The sequence below is a fragment of the Lagopus muta genome, chromosome 10 (genome assembly GCF_023343835.1).
Source record: "Lagopus muta isolate bLagMut1 chromosome 10, bLagMut1 primary, whole genome shotgun sequence".
NCBI classification, from domain to species: Eukaryota; Metazoa; Chordata; class Aves; order Galliformes; family Phasianidae; genus Lagopus; species Lagopus muta.
The window spans coordinates 16,085,846-16,099,483 of NC_064442.1; the positions used below are offsets into that span (position 1 = coordinate 16,085,846).

At 39.5% G+C, this 13,638-nt stretch overlaps 2 protein-coding genes across 12 annotated transcripts in view; one reads left to right on the forward strand and one right to left on the reverse strand.

The window, feature by feature from the left end:
* Nucleotides 1-13,638, reverse strand: part of RPS27L (ribosomal protein S27 like) — a 334,929-nt gene that overhangs the window by 176,340 nt on the left and 144,951 nt on the right. The gene's annotated exons all lie outside the window — the stretch shown is intronic.
* The window catches only part of TLN2 (talin 2), a 147,834-nt gene that overhangs the window by 102,003 nt on the left and 32,193 nt on the right, over nucleotides 1-13,638 (forward strand). For all 8 annotated transcript variants that reach the window (XM_048955828.1, XM_048955831.1, XM_048955827.1 and 5 more), the window contains 9 exons: nucleotides 541-722; nucleotides 1,783-1,915; nucleotides 2,646-2,747; nucleotides 4,216-4,386; nucleotides 4,873-5,019; nucleotides 5,926-6,027; nucleotides 7,365-7,484; nucleotides 9,720-9,866; nucleotides 11,504-11,670. In XM_048955828.1, the coding sequence (XP_048811785.1) occupies nucleotides 541-722; nucleotides 1,783-1,915; nucleotides 2,646-2,747; nucleotides 4,216-4,386; nucleotides 4,873-5,019; nucleotides 5,926-6,027; nucleotides 7,365-7,484; nucleotides 9,720-9,866; nucleotides 11,504-11,670 (1,271 nt within the window). The remainder of the gene's footprint in view (nucleotides 1-540; nucleotides 723-1,782; nucleotides 1,916-2,645; nucleotides 2,748-4,215; nucleotides 4,387-4,872; nucleotides 5,020-5,925; nucleotides 6,028-7,364; nucleotides 7,485-9,719; nucleotides 9,867-11,503; nucleotides 11,671-13,638) is intronic.

The window sequence follows — 13,638 nt, forward strand, 5'->3', positions numbered from 1 at the left end:
TTGGAAACCACAGAACTAGCTGGAAATATTAGATGATACAGTAACTGTTGCAATCTAAATGTTGTGGGACTCTAATCTTATCCTGCCTTCTAGTCCTGTGATCCTTGAGTTTACCAGGTCACTGGAGATAAAATAGTTATGAAAATGATGACTCAATAAGAGTATTCTAGTCAAAGTAATTCCTGTGGAAAGAGTATGCTTGCTTGGATCTTGCAAGTTCTGTGACAAAAAGTCAGTTAAATGATCTCTGTAGTCCACAATTAGTGACGTGTTTCTACTTTGTCCTGTTTATCAGCTGGATGGTGTCTTTGTAAACTTAAAAAGTAGTTTTTGAAGTATGGTGCAGAGGAAACAGTTGAGCTGCATTCACAACCACTATTTGTATGTTGGTTATCAGTAAATATTGTAGTACAGAAGAAGAAATGATCATGTTATTTCACTGATGCCAGTTAAACCTTTTATTTTTTTTTTAGTATCAGAACCTCTGGACAAACTCAATGATATAAATGTTCTTTGTGGTCTTTTGCCTTTTGATCACAGGGATCACGAGCACAGGAGCCAATTCTAGTTTCTGCTAAAACAATGTTAGAGAGCTCTTCTTTATTGATCAAAACAGCTCGTTCTCTGGCAATCAATCCAAAAGACCCTCCTACATGGTCAGTGCTAGCTGGGCATTCCCATACTGTCTCAGATTCTATTAAGAGTCTTATCACCTCTATCAGGTATGTCTTCCATAGAAAATGCTTTTATGTCAAGATTTAAGCTGTTCAAATAAAGGAAAAATGAAGTATGATATTCTATGGCCTGTGGTGCTGTGATATTCTTCACTAATGGAAATAACTTGTTGCGTGATGTGTGCTGCTTAATTGTTATTTTTATACCTGTAATTGTTATACCTGTAATTTTTATACCTGTAATTTTTATACCTGTAATTGTTATACCTGTAACTGTTGATTACAGCATTCAGAGTAGAGTTGATTTTGTGTTCTGTTGTTTTTCACCTGTTGCACCTCTGATCCAGTTAAACACAGGAGGGCATGCTGTGGAATAACAAGATTAGCTAATGTGATTTCCATCCAGACTGCTTAACAGCATAGAGTGTGTGGTAAAGGGTAGTTTTGGTGGGTGGGTGAGATGGTACTTGTATATAGTGGATTTCTGTTACCCATCTAATGCTGCAATCTTCTTGGCTTTCTTGCAAGTATGCTGTTAGAAAGTGTGAACAATTTTTTATGTTTGGACTAAACCTGTATATCCATTTCTTATTGAAAACTTTTAAACTTGTCTTTTAAACTCCATCTTTTGCCTTTCAATATCAATTCAGTATCAAAATTGTCAGAGCATAGTGCACTAAGGAGTTATGCATTTGATAATGATAATGAATTTGCTGAAATAGCAAACTGTGTGTCATGAGAAACTGTCTGGAAACTAATCTTTATTAACAGATAGCAAGGAATTGGGTGTAAAAGATAACACCAAAGGAGTTGTTTTCTGGATCGGTCAGTTGCACAGAAATATTTTCTCCTGTTGCCTGTTGCCTTTTCATGTTGACATTTTCTATAGAGCTAATTACCTGACTAGCCTGAGGAGATTTCTTCCACGTGTGTGGAGTACTCAGTACATAAGTCCAAGTCTTGCCAATACAACAAAGCTAACTTAAGCATTGTTGCCCTCCTCCCACGTGCTTTATGTATCACTAGCTAATGAAGAGCACCAGTATACAGTCAGGATAGGGCCTGTCTCCTTCCTAGCATGATCAAATTTACCACTGGTGTCTTTCAGGGATAAGGCCCCAGGGCAGAGAGAATGTGATTACTCTATAGATGGGATCAACAGATGCATCAGAGACATTGAGCAGGCCTCACTTGCAGCTGTCAGTCAGAGTCTGGCCACAAGGGATGACATCTCAGTTGAGGTAAGGGAGGCGGTGTAGTAACAGAGGAACGCTGCTCAGTCTCGTTCATCCTGCAGCATCTGTGTGTTTGAACATGTAAAGCCAAGCAGTTAGCAGAATCTATGCCTGAGGGGAGAATTTGTCATTAAAGTCTTTCTGGGTAAAATCACATGATGGCCAAAGCGTGTTGCTTCTGGAAAGGTAATAGAGTCACTGGCCAAAAGCAGTGGTGAAAGCAGTTATTTTTGAAGACCACCACTGTATTACTTTGGTTTCCTTTGCTGATGTGACTGACTGATAATTAACGTTTTCCTGACAACTGAATGAAGTTAGAATGTTTTTAAAATGCATTTGTTACTAGAAGACCAGTGATTTAAATTACAATGTCTTTCTTTATTAATGCAATAAATTATTTTTTTTCTTTCTCCACTGCTGAATTTCTGCTGTTGGTTTCACAGTCTACAGCAGAGCTCTTGTGCTGTATTGTCTACTTTGAGAAATATCTCTTCACATTTAAATAGGAGCTCCAGCCGGTTCCTCTAAGTGCAGTGATACTGACCCCTAGGCAGGGCAAGACATCTGATAAAGGAGAAGAAATGATCATGGAAATCAGATGGGCAGCATGGATGTTTGTATCATGGTGCAGTGGGCCATTTAACTGTTTGGAGTTATTTTAGATTGTCAAAGTCTGATTTCTATGGTGTGGCGTAACTTGATTACAGCTGTAACTGACAACTTCTCTTTTTATTAGGCTCTACAGGAGCAGCTGACATCAGTCGTTCAGGAAATTGGCCATCTTATTGATCCAATAGCAACCGCAGCTCGGGGAGAGGCAGCACAGCTTGGGCACAAGGTGCAGTCCTAACAAAGTCTTGAGCAGTTTGACAAAAGGGGAGACCACAACAAAGCAGTGCTTCTCACTTCATTTGAAAGAGAAAAGGAATGTACTTGGAAAGAAGGAAGATCTGGGATTTCTCAATATTTGGGGCTGAGACCAACTAAAGCCATAAGCAAGGCACATCCACTGAAGTTTTTGGTGTGAGAGAGATTAGTGGAGAAAGGACAAGTTAAGAAAGGGGAGGGAAAAGCAAAGATGGAGGCTTAGACTGGTTTCTAAGGAGGGTGAAGTGCTTGCTTTCCACTTTCTGAGGGAGACTATTTCCACTGACTAGACATGGCTAAAGGTAACAGGTAGCTATGGAGTCACATTCCTTCTCTCACTCATTTGATAAATGTTTACCAAAGTGCATATAAGCAGTTTACTCTAGTTTTACCCACCCAGTGCAGAATGTATGGCTCCTGCTGTTCACCTGGGTGCATTTTGAAAGACCTTATGTTTGTGAAATATGTGCTTTCTGATCTTAGCATTTTTGTTGTTTTCCTCTGGAAAAGCTTCAGGGGTATGGAACTTGCAGCTAATAAATTCATCATGTTATTTGAATTGTTGTTTAGCCAAAAGCAGATGTTTCCTCATACCAGTGCAAATTGGGTCAGAAAGGAGAAAAAAAGATGCTGAGTTCACACATTTCTGAAGAGTCAATTACCTCAACAGAAGTTGCTTGCATAGCAAAGTGTCTTTCAGTATTTTAAACAAAGTATTGAACCCAAGTATTTCACTCAGCACATGGCCTGTGCCTAGCATGTAATCTCTGTAGCGTGCCCTGTCAGCAGGCACTCAACCACCCATCTGCTTCTTAGCAGTAAGGACAATTGGGGCATGTGGCTGCCTTGTACAACAGTTAATGCATGAGAAGTGATGACCTGTGTCTGGAGGAAATGGTAGAGCTTCTGCCTGTTATGGCATCCATAGCCTGTATGATAATCCAGTGCAGGTTAGGTTAGGGCTTGAAGGACGTGAATCTCAACCGTCCTTGATGTGAACAGAGCCATCCAAATCCAGTGCAGCGCCACTGATGACCTGTTGTGTGTAATTGAAGGCTGAGCTGTTCTGATCTTGCACAGGGCTGACTTGTTTTCTTTGCACTGCTAAGGATTGTGCAACTTACAATCATTGAATCATAGAATATCCTGAGCTGGAAGGAACCCAAAAGGATATTGAGTCAGTGTTGAAAGTGATTTCAGCTGATACGAACCCTCAACTGTGTGCTTCCGAGGGGAGAAACACTGCCTTATTGCAGCACTGAAAACTCATGACTCACAAAATCACCCTGGCATATATTACAAACTAAATGGGCAGCTCTTGGGCATTACAATAATGTGCTACTTTAGCTAATCTGAGTTGAATTAGAGAGTAGCATTCTTCATCTCAGTTCTGAAATAGCCTTAACAGACTGTTGATTAAGTTGTTTTGGCTTTCCTAGGTTACACAGCTTGCAAGTTACTTTGAACCCTTGGTGTTAGCTGCAGTTGGTGTAGCATCCAAAACTCTGGATCATCAGCAACAAATGACAGTGTTGGACCAGAGCAAGACATTAGCAGAGTCTGCCTTACAGATGTTGTATGCAGCCAAAGAAGGAGGAGGAAATCCCAAGGTATAGTCACTGCATAATAATGAGAAGTCAGAGGGTAAAATGCATCTTCCAGTGCACATAGTACCAAAATTGAGGTAAGGTGTTAAACAAGACTTGGAAAACAGTTGGACAGTGGTGGAATAAATGACAGAGGGCACAAGTCTGCCCACCAGCACTTGGAGGTATGAGCATTCCTGCTCAGTAAGGGGTGGGTATGGTGTGCCCAGAGCCGTGAGGTGCTCCTGCACCTACTGGACAAGGACAGGCGCAGCATGCACAGTATCTTGAGGAACAACTGTGTGATGGAGCACCTACTCTTTAGTTTGTCTGCAGGTGTTGCAGTAGATTTTTTTCTTCAATTTTTGTGTCTTTGCTTAAAGAAGTTTTGTTTTTTACAACCTTCTTTATTACAGACTTGGGGTTAAGACAAGGCTTTAAAATCTTTTTTCTTTTTTTGACAGAATGTTTTTTGGTTTGAATTTTATCTTGTTGTTCTCTCTGTTTCAGGCATCACATACTCATGATGCAATTACTGAGGCAGCTCAACTGATGAAAGAGGCTGTGGATGATATCATGGTTACCTTGAATGAAGCTGCTAGCGAAGTAGGCATGGTTGGAGGAATGGTAGATTCAATAACAGAGGCAATGAGCAAGGTGAGCAGAGAAGAACAGAGCATGATTTTCCTTGGCACCAGATCTGCAGTGCAGGAGATACTGTTAATTCATTTCAGTATGTGGCAATTGACATGGAAAAACAGGCAATCCAGGGATCGTTTCAGAAGTAATGCAAATTGTGAAACCAACATCAGCATAGGATGGTGTTCATAGTTCTGAACTGGTAGCAAGTGGTGGTTAGAGTGAGTTGGGAATGTTTTAGTCTGGTACCATACTGGTAGTGAAAGAAAGTCATAGCTACAGGTCATCTAAATTTCTAATTGCTATCCTTTTTCCTGTTCCTATTTATGTTAGTGCGTTAAGTGGTCAGCTGGTTTGCCTTGAAGTGATCAGCCTGGTTAGTGCCAATGGGAAAGCAGCAAAGCCTAAGCAGTTTTTCTACCTTTTGAAAGGAGCCATATTGGAATGTTGCAGTTGTAAAGTATAAATGAGCTGAAACAAATAATTCATCTTTTCACTTTTCTTTTTGTTGGGATGTTTTTTGTGTGGATGTGTGTTCTAAAGGCATGCAGAGCATAGCTGTTAACTCATAAGGGGATCTTACTTACTTTTTTCTCAGGGTTAATTCTGCCTGTAGCTTGCATTTTCATTTCTACGTTTGTTGAGAACAGTAAGAGTTGATATGAACTTTCCATGCAAGTTGGCCTTGCACTCAAAGACTCTAAGTTTAAAAAAAAAAAAAAAAAAAAAGCAGCTATCTGGGTTCTATTTCACAGTCATGAAATAACATAAAGCGTTTTTTAGAGTTCCATATATATATATCTTGTGGTGCATTTAGTCCAAGAAAGAGTATTAAAATGAATACATAATTTCAGTGTTATGCAGAAAGTTTGTTATTTATTACGAAGTTTGTTTTTTTTCCATAATTTTCCCACATTTCTGCAGCTGGATGAAAGTACACCTGCAGATCCCAAGGGAACATTTGTTGATTATCAGACCACTGTGGTGAAATACTCTAAAGCCATTGCCATTACAGCACAGGAAATGGTAAGAATTTTGCCTAGACCTGACTAAAAGCTCTTCTGTGTACTTAAGAACCATGGAATGCTTTACACGCTGATGTGTAACTCGTTGTCATGCTGATTTCCTATAGCATTATCTATTTAGGAGCAATTAAATAGAAGAAACGATTTTGTGAAATGCACTCACGTGACCTTAGAGGTGTGCTGATGGGGGTGTTCTCTAGGAGCACTGGGTCTCTGGGTTGTTTTGTGGCTCTTCTATAAAAATACGTTTTATTTACTTGTTTTGTGTTAGAAATGCAAAGGAAATGTTTTACCTAAATAACTTTTGGTCAGTCTGTTTACTTGTCACCAAAATACTGCCATACATTTATTGATGACTTCAGGTTGACCTTTCACAGTGTGTGCTGTTATTTAATTTAGCCCATGAAATAACATCAATTTCTTCAGATCCCTATAGTGTTTATGAATGAATACAGATTAAGATATTATAGTATTTTTTCATGCACTTTGGAGCTTATCTGAGTTTAAAAACAACAAAGGAAAAAAATATATTTTTTAATTGAACCAGTGTTACTCTGTGTAACAGAATGAAGTGTTTGAGTTTTGAAGAACACTTTTTGTTTTCAGGAGGGATGGAGGATTATTTGTGTATGCTAGATGAAAAATGTCCTGTGGAGAGATGATCTTTAAGGAATTATTCAGTTCTGCAGTCCGTATTACTGCTCTCTATGACATGAGTGTTTATTTGCAAATAGTAAGAATTTGTTTAATGCTAGTTGTGCCCCCGTGGAAGGAATCTCATGCCTTTTGCTATCATAAGCTGGACAAAGAAGAAATATTTTTGTCTAAAAAGTAGATATTTTCCAGAAAGATGCTCGGTTATGTATACCAAGGTATACTTTATCCTTCTTCTCATATTTTAGAAATGTCTTGCACTGATCCTGGGACTTTCTCAATTGTTATGCTCCTATGCCACAGCAGCCGAGACTGACACAGGCTGGCTCACCTTTGACATCATAAGGTGGCTCTGAAAGATAAATCCCACCTCATCATCCAATGAGAATAACTGTGCAGCTGGCCTATTGCTCCACTGGGTCAAAGAGTGAACTGCGAGATCTAACTGCTGCTCTTTGATTATCCCAGATGTTCTGCAAGTGCCTGATTATCATGACTCTAATAAAGCATGTTTGCCTGAGTTTCCTCACAGAATTCTTACTGGAGAACACCTCCCTTACATTTTAGGCGTTTTTCCTCACTTCATCAGTGTGACCAAATAAAAGTGCGTGCATCTAAACTGGTGTGTATTAACAGATTATTCTCATGCCTGTCATTTTTCTCTTGCCTGTGTTCTTTTTTCAGATGACTAAGTCGGTTACTAACCCGGAAGAGTTGGGAGGACTTGCATCACAAATGACCAATGACTATGGGCATTTGGCTCTCCAGGGCCGAATGGCTGCAGCTACTGCTGAACCAGAGGAGGTCTGCAGCTTTTAGACCTCTTTATTCTGTGCATACAGTGGCACCACCATGGGTATTCCTTTACTGTAGTGAATAAAATACATATAGAGCAAAATAACGGGAGGTAATGGCGTCACTCAGTTGCAATAATATGGGAGCAGCTGTTGCTGTTTCTGACAGTGATGGTGAAAGGTCTAGAGGATAGGATATATGAGGAGTGGCTGAGGTCCCTGTGTTTGTTCAGCCCAAAGCAGTGGAGCTGAGGTGAGGCCTCACGGCAGCTGCAGCTCCTCACAGAGCAGAGGAGCAGCACTGAGCTCTGCCCTCTGGGACAGCAGCAGGGTCTGAGGTCCTGAATCTAACGAAATGACGTCTTTTCAAGACTGCATGGAACCTTACAGCATCAACATTTAGCTACAGACAAGTGTCATAAGTACTGCTTATAATTTATGAAGAGATCTGATTTGTGTTTGATACCACTCTGTACGTTGAGCCTTTGTTTGCCTTACATTGTGGCTTTGTAGGCTACAGCTGAGCTGTGCATTGTGCTACAGAGAGCATTTTTAGTACAGCACATCTCAGCCTTCACATTACTTGCATGTGAGTGTAGTGGAATAGGAAGTAGGAGTTACTGTGAAACATTTTTGTTGATCATTGGAAATTTTAACCTGTCTTAGCTTCTGGTTCTTTTAAGTCCTTTTGATGCACAGAAAATGCCTATGGAACAAGTTTCCTACTAGGAATCCACAGATTTTTAACAATCGTTAGGGATTATGCAAAAAGAGCAGCATTTTACTTTTTTCATGCTTTCATGCCTTCTTGTATTTGATCAAATTACTTGATCAAATAATAAAAATCACCAGTCTAAACCTCTCCATCTAGCTTCAAAAATAAACAGCTCACAATAATAGACAGCAATGTAGACTGGGATGGATTCCTCCAGGTAACTTAGAAACAACTTGCAAACACAAAGAAAGCTCTTCATCTCATGGGATCTAATGAATTACATATATGTTCTGGGATTGTTTTGTTTTTGTTTGTTTTTTGCTGTAAGGGATTTCAAGTCTAACTTCCTGTTCTGAAAGTGGGGTATGGGCAAACAGTAGGAGTGCAGTTGTCTTTGTCTGCCAGGGCATCTTTCATACCATAGAATCAGAATATCACGTGGGAGAAAGGGCTTCTTTACATGGCATTATGCTTTTTGTGCTTATGGTTTGCCTCCATGGCATGACCAGCCATATTAGGTGCTGCATATTCTGTGAACAAAAAATAAATCCTTTGTGCTCTCTTCTTTTCATTGAATTCCTCTGATTATGGAGCATAGAAAGCCTTGGTTCAGATCTGGTAAGATGGTGTCACCGTCACCAGATATATTGGATTATCTAGACAAAAGACCTACTTAGAGATTGTGACTTGGTAATTTTACCACTGATAGACTACAGTGCTCCACGCTCAGTAGCTAAACAGAAAGCAATAGCTTGCATTTCAATTTGTATTGATGAACATTGGTGCACATTACTTTCCGCCTGAAGTAGGAATAATTTTTCGTGATACTGATGACTGTGAGTTCTGTTTAATTAATCTGAATACAAAATTATATTCCTTGGTACTAAAACTAGCGTGAATTTCCAAACAGGGATATTCCATACGTTTTAACATAAGATTATTAATGAATTGGAAGCACTGAGGGCAGGATTTTCCAGATTTCAGTATTGCATATGTATGTGGTCAGTTTTAGAGTATTGAGAATATGTACTTGACTCAAAAATGAATGAAAGAATTCATGTATTATTCAACCTGGTTTCAGCAGTGTAGAGCAGGCATTTACTTTTTACTCATCATGAATACCTTTAAGACATCTCATGCTGACAGTAACTTTTCTGCTTTAAGATTCTGGGAAAATTAACTTATTCAAATGCATGCAACCTTTTTGGTGAAGTTGTGTGTGCTTGAATTAAGTAGTCTTGACTTGGATAAATGTGTTATGCTAACCATGTTAGGCTTACAGATGTGTTCTTGTCCCCTGGACCAGTTCACTAGCACTCCAGTTTTATAAGTAGGTCTTTTCCAGGGTTCTACTATGGGAACAGATGATATTAAATCTACCCAATCTCTGCAGAAAATACATTGATGGGCAGAATTTTTGTAATAAAGAATCACCAGAGTGACTATATTTCTATTTGTGTTGACACAGTGCACTAGTGTGACATTTACTTACTTTGCTCCCTTCTACCCTTTACCTCCTTTATCATCTAGATAGGGTTCCAGATCAAGACTCGGGTGCAAGAACTTGGTCACGGCTGTATCTTTCTCGTGCAAAAAGCTGGAGCTCTCCAGATTTGCCCTACAGACAGTTACACCAAAAGGGAACTGATAGAATGCGCTCGTGCTGTGACTGAAAAGGTAGGACATCCTTTGTATTAACCCAAGGAGTCAGTCAGTCTGGTTGTGTAGGCACCGGTTATTTTATATATAAAACTTACCATTATACTAGAATATTGACTGAATTAAAGTAAGTTTACTTTGTTCCTTTTCTTTCAAATGTTCACTGCACTGTGTGTACTAAATTAGTACTAATCCTGTTTTAAAACTTCATCCTTGTACCAGAGGGAGTCTGGTTGTAAGGCAGCAGATGGCGCTTGTCTTATGAGACACTTCCCCTGGAAACACTGAAGTCCATGTAGGTGGCCACAGATAACACAGTGAGGCTGTCTGAAGTCACTTTCTTTCTGTATCAGCATTCTCTCTGCTCTCTGGGCCATCCTGATGTGCTTAGAATTGCATCTTCAGCCTGACTTGGTTTTCTTGGTCTTTGGATGTGTGTGATATGTAGTTTGCTTTTGGGGGGAAATGAAAGCAGAGAATTAAATGTCAGCTTCATTTAGATTTCATGGAACATCACTTGCTCAGCCTGTGTTAGTATGCTCTCAGCTGTACAGCTTCTCTACTGTGTTGTACCCCAGGTTATCAGCAATTCTAAATTTGAGCAAAGGCAGTTTCTTGTAAGGAGAGTTACAGTTATAGATGACATTAATAGTGAATCACAGGAACCTGTTCAGGGGAAAAGTTTGTACAGAACCTCGTGAGGAACTGTACTATTAGAGGTTAGTATAAATATCCCTGGATGAGGATTCCAGGAAGACCCAACAGTGGCCTTTCAATACCTAAAGGGGAAGGCATAAAAAAGAGTCTGTCCCATTCTTTAGCAGGATCTGCTGTGATAGGACAAGGGAAATGGTTTCAAAGTAAAAGAGGGGAGATCTAGATTGGTTATAAGGAAGAACTTAAGGGCAGTAAGGCACTGAAACAGGTTGCTCAGAGAAGAGGTGGATGCCCTGTCCGTGGAGACATTCAAGGTCAGGCTGGACGAGGCTCTGAGCAACTTGATCTATCTATAGGTGTCCCTGTTCATTGCAAGGTGTTAGACTAGATGGTCTTAAGGCTCCCTTCCAATTCAAGTGATTCTACTACAAAAGCAGCATTTGGGGGAAGAAGGGGAAGGATGTAGGATTGCGTTTGTTCAGTCCTAAGTATTGTTTGGATGCAGATGTTTGTTGCCAGATGGTGGTTGTTTTTAGGTGAGTGTTTCTTTGAAGGCAAACCAGAGTGGCAGAGGCATCTTAACACTATAGCACTGCACTGTGCACTGGAGATGATGGAAAAGCAATTTTGACTCTGAAGTAAATGTGAGCAGGCTGCTTTTTGACAATACAAAGCTTTGCAAGATAACTTGAATTCTTGTTTATTGTAGCAGGGACACCTTTCTTACAGATAGTAAGGAAGGTGTATGCTTGTAGTATCGATTGCCAAATGTCATTGTTTATACTTAAAGCTGATGTTGATAAGGCCTTTCTGATCTCATTTATTGTATATATAATGCCAATTGTATTTATTGTATATATAAGTGCCCAATCAAATCTGTCTTTGTATGAATGACAAAGGCCAGTAATGGGCTTCCACTGTTAAAAGCTAGCTTGACTCAGTATCAGATAATGAGGCTTTGTTTCAATTACAACCTTATTCCTTTATGTTGTTTCCAGGTCTCCTTAGTTTTATCTGCCCTTCAAGCAGGAAACAAAGGCACGCAAGCTTGTATTACTGCAGCCAGTGCTGTGTCTGGGATAATTGCAGATCTAGACACCACTATCATGTTTGCTACTGCTGGAACCCTTAATGCTGAAAACAACGAATCATTTGCAGACCACAGGTCAGTATAAATGAAAACAAATAGTGCATGCAAAGGGAAAGAATGGAACTGGCAGAAGCAAAAGGCACATGGAGATAAATATTTACTTTACTAGATTCCCAGGAATGCAGTCAAATGAAGCAGAAGAATGTGAATAGAAGTGGGAAAAATAGGATGTGTGTAGAGGACAGCAAACTTCACTTTGTTATTTCTGCAAGGAAAGAATTTTAAACAGATGGAGGACATCTACTAAGAGCACTTCCAACAGATAACCACAATTGTAACTCTATTTTGTCCTTTTTGTTTTTAATTAAGCTTCATCAGTGTATAAGCTAGCATTCGCTGTCATTCCGTTAGGGTGAATCAGTGATCCAAGACATTGAAGAAGAATCTTCTCTATACATTTTTTCCAACAGCTGTTTCTGACTGCTAGTTTGTCATGCTAAATGCTTTATATGGTTAATGTGTGTAAGCAGCAGTGATGCATAGGGCACAGCTATGCCACGTTTTCCCTTTGGGGGAGATAAGCCAGTTTTTCCTTCTAGTAGCGTCTGGCATATAATAATGTCACTGCATTTTTCAGCATGCTGAGAGATTTATGCCATCTGACTGACTTCCTCTGCTGCAAAACTCTAGGTTTCACAGCCACAATTTATTAACTGAATAATTACATAGCAACCTATTTGGCCAGCACAGCAGTTGCATAGTCAGCATTTATTTCCCACCTTGTTATAGGAGTTGCTCAGGAAAGAGGCAAGACGCAGTGGTGTGTAAGTTGCTGCTGCTCTACAGAGTGATGTCAGGGCTCATTTTCTTAAGTTCACGGGACTAATGCTTGTTTTATTGGTTTATGGGTAGGTACTGAAGACTGGCCTCAATTTCCTCTTAAAGAATATTTATGAATTAAAATGGTCTGTGAGCACATTTAATTTAAAACATAGCGCTGCTTCATCTATAATAAAACAGAAATTACAGTGGTTTTAAACAGTGTTTAAAGCTTTTTCTTTTAGTGCAGTTTTGGCTTATGTGGAGTAAATCTGGCATTCTTCTTGTTCCGGAATGTTTTCATATTGTATAGTGGATGTTATTCTTTTTCTTCAACGCAGATTATTTATTTAGAAAGGAGATGGATGAGCAAACTCAGGAAGTTTGTCATGTTAAAGAGCAGGATTTAACTCTTTTAGACTGAAGAATAATAATGTTTTTAGGTATTACTTCTAAATTCCTTTGAGCATGAGGTGCACATACAAGTGCTGAGTGTTCCCCATCCATGTTCCTGGAATGTTATTTTTTTTTTTGAAGTGGGAGAGGGGTGGCAGTGACTCATTTCTCAGTTTAGATAACTGAAGGTTGAGTGAAGACTAAAATGGTTGTCTTACACCAATCTTTTAGTTTTTTAATGTGTGTTACTTAAGGTGGCAGTACTGGAATTTAATGCTTAGCTGAAGCATACCCTACAACAACAGTCTGTCCCTCTGCTATGCTGAGTGACGTAGAAGATATTAGTCACTGGCTTTTTGTGCAATTAATTTCCAGACTGACATTTTACCTGAATGCACTTAAAGCTCTCAGTTAACTTGTCTTGTACATGAAGCATATTCTCAAAATGGTTTCTTCTTTTTCTCCAGATGTGCTTTGGATCTATATGGTGGTGGCAGCAGGGGGGAGCACTAAATCAGTCACATTCCTCCTTTTGCCATTCTAGCTACTCTGTCTCTCCCTCCTTAATTATTTTCATTTCTTTATTGTGTGCTGTTTAAAGGGGGGGGTTGACAAGTAGTTTCTTTGCAGCCTGACCAGATTTGATTCCAGAGTTTAAATGGAGCCATCTATCGTGCTGTTAACCCTATCTCACTTCTTATTGAGACTGAGTAACTTCACTGACTGCCTTGCATCAAACTATAATGCTATCATTTTAACACTTGTCATTTTTTGCTTTTTTAATTGCCATCTGGCTTGTGATACATTGTCATGAGTGGACACTGGCAC